This window comes from Triticum urartu, chromosome 5A (genome assembly GCF_056163025.1).
Source record: "Triticum urartu cultivar PI428250 chromosome 5A, HENAU_Tu73, whole genome shotgun sequence".
Classification (NCBI taxonomy): Eukaryota; Viridiplantae; Streptophyta; class Magnoliopsida; order Poales; family Poaceae; genus Triticum; species Triticum urartu.
Genome location: NC_141877.1, coordinates 670,414,544 through 670,422,341, shown reverse-complemented (window position 1 = coordinate 670,422,341; position 7,798 = coordinate 670,414,544). Strand labels below are relative to the sequence as shown.

Below are 7,798 nucleotides of genomic sequence, written 5' to 3'. Positions count from 1 at the left end.
TACACAAATTTTGTGTGGAATGAAGATATTTGTACACTTTGTTTTGCTGTGACAGGTAATGTGTGGAGTAATTAACTGTAAGGAATAATACGTACCAAGATGGGCTCATTTGGAGCGGCCTCCACTTTACGGGTTTTTCTAGCTGATGAGTAGATGGGGGTAATATCAGATTTTTGTGTGAGCTGATTAAACAGGAGAGATCAGCTCGAGGATCAGTACGTGACGACTTGCAGGAAAGCCTTGCTCCTCGAGGATTCCCCTTGGCGTGCCTGCCAGAGGGAAACAAGATTCATGATTTCTCGAAGATGCATGTATCATAGAACGATGAAGGAAGGTGCTGCTGCTCAGCTGCGAGAGAAGTCTACCCGTGGCGTCTCCCCGGCGGCTCGCCGGCCGCGGTGGCGGGCTGAGGCGATGTCTTCAGTGCCCGTGCTCCATCATCACCAGATCGAAGCATCCCCGAACAGAACACCACTGTCGGCTGTGCCGCCTCCCGCCCTCCCCTGCTCCCGAAGTCCACCGGCCCTCCCCCGCCTGACTCTGCTCCTTGGCTCAGTCGCTCATCACCAATGGGTGGAGATGCCATTGGTGGCGAGTCTGCCCTATACAGGAGGCGCTCCAGATCCGGCCGCGAGCCGTGGATCCCCCATCGGCCGCGTGATAGAGGGGGCGGGGCTGCTCGTGGAGCTCGATCTGGGCATAGCCCAGCCCGTGTAGGGCACTGCTCCTTCCGGATCTGCAGCCATCTCCTTAGCTGCGGTGGCGGTGCATAATCGAGGGGAGTGGGACGCTAATTACTGCCTAACCCGAAGAGAGATATTTAACCAACAAGGCAACAACAAGCACGAGCAACTAAAAATTAGCGATCCTCGTTAGGAGGTTTCGCGGGGCTAAGTTAGACGTGTGTTCGGCACATGGTACCAACAACAACCGCATATTTTAATTGCTGGTCGTTATAGGCCTAATCTCTAGTAGATATGCTGTGAGAGGCGATGGTAAGCATCATGTCCTGGATGACCAAGGCGATGGTGCCAAACGTCGTGAGGGGCGGCGAGCGTGGCGAGGGCGCGAGGTGGTGAAGGACATGTGAACGTGTAAAGCTCCCCCGTACTATTGCACCAAAGAATCTCTCATCGGGAATGAAGGTCCTTCACAGAGAAACCAAAGGGGTCAAAAGCGACGATGCAATGATTATCAGTAGTGAATTGACCAACAGAAATAAGATTTTTCATGATACGGGGTGTGACCAAGACATGGCGTAAATCAAGTGGTCTGTTAGGGAAGCGAGAAGGAAGTGAAGAATGGCCAGATGTGGTGACGGGGATGGCTGGACCATCGCCGACAACAACGTGACGATATATAGGATGGGGGAGAGAGAGAGAGAGGATAGGATATCGGCATCGGAGGAGAGGTGGGCGGTCATGCCGCTACCCATGACACACTCAAAGGCGGGCTGCTGTAGCATCATGTTGGTGAAGTGTTGAGCGAGAGCAGCGGTGTCCCATGTTGGTGTCGGGGTCATTGGTGCAGCGTAGGGTAGGACAGCGCCGTAGGGAGCGGCACCGTACGGGGTTGTACCATAGCTGTCGTAGGGCACACCAAGAGCAGCCAGAGGGGCGGGCATGTAGGCGTGGGCGCGATATCTTGGACCTCGTCCAAGGATGCTGCCGGTGTTGTTGGAGCGGGACTGCATGGGCCACATCTAGATGGTGCCAGTCCAAGGGTTGAACGGCATCGGCATGGGAGGAGCACCACCGGCGGCCTTCTAGCCCTTGTTCTTGCCTTTCCCCTTGCCGTAGCCGGTGACGTGGGGGTTGTGGGAGAAGGTAGGAGGCCGCCACGGCTGACCACCGCCGCCAGCACCTGGAGGAGCGCCGCTGCCGGAGGACGAGCCACCACCATTGGGAGGAGCGGGGATGGGCCCCTGGCGGTGTACAAGGCGGAGGCCGAGGTGCTGTTGGAGCGCTGAGACACCTTCGTCTCCTAGAGGAGCAACATGTTGCGGAAGGTGAGGAAGGATGGGAACAGCGTGAGGAGTGGAGTGATGTCGGCGATGCTGTCGGAGCGCTCGTGAATGCCCTTGATGATGTTGGTGACGAGTTCCACGTCGGAGACGGGCGCGCCGACCTCGGCAAGGGCGTCCGCGTCCGTCTTTTGCAGGTGAAGGTAATCGGCAATGGACCGATCCTCCTGCTTGATGCCATGGAACTCCTCGGCGAGATAAATCTCGCGGATCTTCTTGTTGTCGTTGAAGAGCTCGAGGACGGAGGTCCAGACCTTGTACGCTGTGGCGGTGGTAGGGTCGGTAGGCATGATGAGGTCAACGATGTCCATGGCCATCTTGCCATAGAGCCAGCGAAGCACCATGACATCGAGGCGGAGCCATGTGGGGTCGGTGGAGTGCATCTCGGTGGTGAGATTGTCCTCGAGGGCGTAGGTGGTGACGGCGATGGTGAAGAAGTTCCTCCACTTGGGGAAGACGGTGCTCTTGAAATCGAGGACGACGGGGATGAGGGAGCGGATGCTCTGGATGGTGGTGGCCTGCGCCCAAAGAGCAGTGTTGGGACGAGGAGGGGTCTCGGGGGGGGGGGGGCACCATGGGAGGGGAGGGAGATGGGGTCCATCGGCGCGAGGGTTGAGGCCCGCGGTGCTAGGGTTGGAGAAGGGCGGATACCATGAAAGACTTTAGGAATATTTGCCACACTTGGCTTTTCCATTGCATGTTAATATATAGACATATTTAAAAATCCTAACCATAACATGAAAATCACAAAAATATCGATACTCGTCAATTTAGGAAATTAGGAGATATGTCATGATACCTGACATATTAGTCCAACAGAATTGATGTTGGGCACATGGGCATATGTGGATCTCTACGAGGACTACTTTGCCCCTAATGCGCCGTTCAATTCTTTTCTCGACGTTCATTGGATGCAGAGACCATTGTTCTTGTGTATCATGCAAGGGGTTAGGTCTTATGGTGATTACTTCAATTTGATGAAGATAGAGTTCTCTGGTCTCTCCGAGTGCATGGCTTCTATCAGGATAATTGTGTAGGCACAACCGCAAATTCATGGGATGAATAGCTCTAGATATCTGAGAGCACGTGCCTAAAGGCAATGGTTAGATTTTCTACTACAGCGGTCAAGCTATTGAACCTGAGAACTTGAGAGAACCAAATGCCAAAGACACAACTAGGCTCATGGCACTTGGAGAATCAAGAGAGTTCCTAGGTATGTTCGGATCCCAAGATTGCATGCACTAAAAATTGAAGAACTGCACATATACTGGACAAACAAAATACTAGGGCCATCGCAAAATTCCTACCATCATTATTGAGGCATATGCATTCAAAGACCACAGGATTTGGCACTCTTTCTTTGACATGACAGGATATCACAAGTCAACAATGACATCAACGTGATGCGGCGGTCTCCATTATTTGAAAGATTATGTGCGGGCAAAGATCCTACATGTGGTGAATGGAGAAGGGTAAACGAAAGATGGCCTAGCTTGCTTCGAACAAGAAGATCATTCCGAAAAATATGCGAGGCATGGGTTTTAGAGACATGAGAACTTTGAATTAGGCTCTTCTAGCCAAGCAAGCTTGGGGATTAATTCAGAATCTGAATAATCTTGTGGCACGACTACACAAGGACAAGTATTACCTCAACGAGAACTTGGTTTTTTCTTTGAACACAGTACAGACGCAAGCGCTCATATAAACGCGCATACACTCACCTCTATGAACGCACACACGCACACCCTACCCCTATGAGCACCTCTGAGAGACTGAGCCGGCATATCATCTTGAGATTTTACGAAGTCAAATAAATTCAAGATAAATGCGAGCACCAGGATTTGAACCCTGATGGGTTGAGAATACCACTGTCCACCTAACCATCTCAACCAGAGGTTGGTTCTCAACGAGAACTTGGTTGATAAGTTTTTTTTACGGGAAATGCATCAGTCGTATGGCACTAGTGCCAGCTGGGGCACTAGGTCTCGGCCTTTCCGTACATTCCACTGGGCTAGGAAATGACGCCTAAATGTTAGGCCACACGGTCCATCTGGTCCTGGGCCTCTCCTATGGCAAATGCTAAAAACAGCTTATTCTGAGACATAACTTGTGCTCGCCTATATTGGAGGAGATCGACATGGTGGACTGGCCCAATAATTGTGTTAGTTAGAGGTTAATTCAAAAAGGTTTTGCAGTTTTTGAAATACATGTCTGCTTTTTTTACTACACACTGAACTCTTTCTATATACACGATGATCTTTTTTTTAGATACACGTTGAAATTTTTTCACATAAATGATGAACATTTATTCAAAATTTCAAATACATGTTGAATATTTTTCTATAGAAACCAGTGCCTGGATACGTGTCCACAGCAACGACCATGCATGTATAAGCCAAAGCTAGCTAAGGAACATCTATAGTTGACTTCTCCTGCTCTCCAAATAATATGCATCTGCTATACGTGTCCATGCATGGTACCCAACGAACTAAGCAACCACACAACATACATGGCCATGGCATGAAAGTCATCACACAGCATATCTTCAACGCATTCCAGCCACGAGTATCCCGCTATTCTGTGTGCGGAGCTTGTTTGAAAAATGGATGCCCATCAAGTATTGAAACTCGCCGGGCGTATATCTCGCTCTAATCATTTTGTTGGCTAGCGTAGCGCATAGAGATTCAGAGCATCCATAAGCGTAAGGCTACACGTACGTAGATGGATTTTATGTAGTTTAAGTTAAGCTGTAGAATTAAACTTGAACGATCAATCATGGGATCAACATGTACGTGCGACCGGGCTATAAATACCACCCCCCACAGAGCTCAAACTCACAGCACCTACAAATCCTTGCTACTTGCTACCTATAGTAAGCATTGCTTCCTCTCGATCAAAGATTTCGCAATGGCGCCATCGACCAAGCTCTTCCTCCTGCTCCTCGGCCTGAACCTGATGGTCGCCGCTGTGCACGGTGGCTGCGGACCCCACTGCCCGACCCCGCCGCCACCGTCGACGACCAACGGCTCGTGTCCGATCGACACGCTGAAGCTGGGCGTGTGCGCCAAGGTGCTGAACCTGCTAAAGCTTGGGCTCGGTGTGCCGCACAGCGAGACGTGCTGCCCGCTGCTGGCCGGTCTGGCCGACCTGGACGCCGCGGTGTGCCTCTGCACCGCCATCAGGGCCAAGGTCCACGGCGTCATCAACCTCAACGTCCCCATCGACCTAGTGCACCTGCTCAACCAGTGCCACAAGACCTGCCCGCCCGGCTTCACCTGCCCGCTCTGATCGATCGACGTATACTCGTCCAAGCATGGCATGCTGCGTACACATGCCATGCATTGCACCTTCCTATTCCTATATGCTACTCCAGTTTGTTTATCAGTTCATCTATATGTCTCGTGCATGCCTAAGTTTCGTGTCATGCATTCGCGTTATGCATGCATGCAGTGGTCACTTCGTGTAGTGTGTGAAAGTGTGTCATGTTGTTGTGGTGTCCAAATAAATAGGCCTCGCAATCGGGGGTTTGTATCATGATGTGAAATACCGTACCGGTTATATGCTCTGAAATATGTTGAAGTTGTGTTAACTCGAGCTGTGTGTTATATATATTCTGCCTCTTCATAGTCCACTACTAAAACATGATCAGCCCGACCATGTTTTCGAAATGGGGTTGCTTGTTCTGTGAGTAGTCCTCATGTGGTAGGTTTGTATAGGTTTTCGCCCGGTTTTCCAGTAATTAACCGGGCAACTCTCTTCTGCTTAATTAATCGATGAGGCAAATCTTTTGCCTCCGTTTCGAAAAAAAAACTACTAAAACATATGCTCCCTCCATTCCATACTATAAAACCAGCATTCTTAAGTTTAACATCAAAGAGGCATACAACTTTTTGACAAGTCAAACCTCACAAATTTTGACCAAGTTTGTGGAGAAAAACATTTACATCTGGAGTGCCAAACAAATATCATTAGCTTCATCATAAGATGTAGTTTCATATTTTAGATATTTGGTATGGTAGCTACAAATAGTTTTCTCTGTAAACATGATCAAAGTTTGCAATCTTTGACTTCTCAAAAAATCTATACGCGCTACATTATGGGAGGTAGGGAATACATGCACCTAGATCAAAGTCAACTCTATGATTTATATGGATCATAGGAAGAGAAAAAGAAATAAATTGGATCAACGATGAATTAATTTATTATTGACGAGAGCTTTATCGCCAACAACGTGCAGATACATGGCAAGGGAGATGTAATGCGAGACCATGCAGCAGCGATCTTTGTACGGGCTAGGCAGTTCATCTCATCCTTACATGCAGTTACGGACCAGAAACGTCTCGAAGCATAGTTAAAATGTTTAGAGTTGCATTTTCTTTGCATGGAAGTCATTGCAAAAGAAGTGGAAGCTGCGTATGGCTTGGCAGGGGCAGACCTAGAACAAAAACGTCCCGGGGTCCATGTGTACGCCATAAATGATGGATTCTAAACAATAATATACACAAAAGTAACCCACTAAATAGCTTAAAATGTCCAATAATAAAATAATAATTATCAAAATAAAGTGTTCCCTTGAAATTCTTGTTGATTGTGTAAAATTAAACAATAAAACATAAGATCTCTAAACAACAGGAACAAATATGATCAGGCAACATGAATTCCCTCATAATTCGCTGGTTATTATGTTATCACAAGTGCACAAGGAGTTGCACTATTTGTGTTTGTAGGCAGAGACAACAAATAACGCTTGCTGATTGAAATGTATGGTTGTGAAGTTAAACTTACTTGATATTGTGTCTTAATGCTGCCGCGCAGTCGACAAATAATCCAAGGTTCCAAATGGATGTGAATCACTAAGGAAAATTTATCAAATCACAGAATTCATATCTGTGTTGTAATACCCTTGAATTTGAAGACACCAGTCATACAATCTAGGTAAAGAATTAGAGAAAATTGGAATATGTACATATGTTTCGGACAAATTGGCGACCTTACCGAGAGCAATACTCTTTCCTTTGATTATTTAGCAATCCGCAGCCGCCAGCGGATGAGCGCAGGGGATAGGGGCTGATGAGTGGCAATTGATCAGGGGCAGCACTACGCGCCGGTGCGCCGGCCCAAATTTGGGCCGGTCTGCACGCAGCCGTACGATCCAGCGTGCAGCAGCCGCTCGATGCTCCACATCATCATCTTCTTCCTCTCGTCCTTGCATACAAAAAAGAGAACGCGGAGCCGGCACAAGCGTTCATGGCGCCCCGCTCGTCGCAGGAACCAAAAAAGGCGTCGTCCATGGCGCCACACTCACGACGGCAGGGCTGCCCGTCGTCTTCGGCGACGGTGCTCGTTGAAGAACCTCCCCTCGTCGTCGATTTTAGTTGGAGATCCCATCGATGACCCCCTGGTCAAAACTTCCCCCTCGACCGATTGCAACTCCGGTCGTTGATGCTCCATGGTTGCAGCGCTACGGTGCGCCGCCTGCCGGCCCTCGCCGTCGACGAGCGAGTTTCTGCCAACAACGGCCACAGGTCACATCGTGGATGGCATGTAGCAAAAAAAAAACGGTCATAGCAAAAGAGAAAGCGGTCGCAGCAAAAGATCATCGCCGTCGCCGTTCATCGCCAAATGCAGTAGAAAACAGAGTAGCGCTCGCCGTGGTTGCAGCTCTGACACCGGCCGGTTCCAGCCCGCGGTGACCACGCTTTGCCGCAGGTCGGGGTGCCAAGCAACAAAAAACTATCATTTGTGTTAGAATAAATCCGTGGCATACTGTTGATC

The 7,798-nt window shown here is 49.2% G+C and overlaps 2 protein-coding genes across 2 annotated transcripts; one reads left to right on the top strand and one right to left on the bottom strand.

The window, feature by feature from the left end:
- Positions 1-1,983: 1,983 nt before the first annotated feature.
- On the bottom strand, positions 1,984-2,717 carry LOC147973953 (uncharacterized). Its single transcript, XM_087524849.1, has 2 exons — positions 2,685-2,717; positions 1,984-2,541 (listed from the first exon to the last, which is right to left on the bottom strand). The coding sequence occupies exons 1-2, from the start codon at positions 2,715-2,717 to the stop codon at positions 1,984-1,986; spliced, it is 591 nt and encodes a 196-aa protein (XP_087380975.1).
- Positions 2,718-4,864: 2,147 nt separating this feature from the next.
- On the top strand, positions 4,865-5,612 carry LOC125556009 (cortical cell-delineating protein-like). The gene has a single exon (XM_087522307.1). The coding sequence runs from the start codon at positions 4,931-4,933 to the stop codon at positions 5,309-5,311; it is 381 nt and encodes a 126-aa protein (XP_087378433.1). The 5' UTR covers positions 4,865-4,930; the 3' UTR covers positions 5,312-5,612.
- The last annotated feature ends 2,186 nt before the right edge of the window (positions 5,613-7,798 follow it).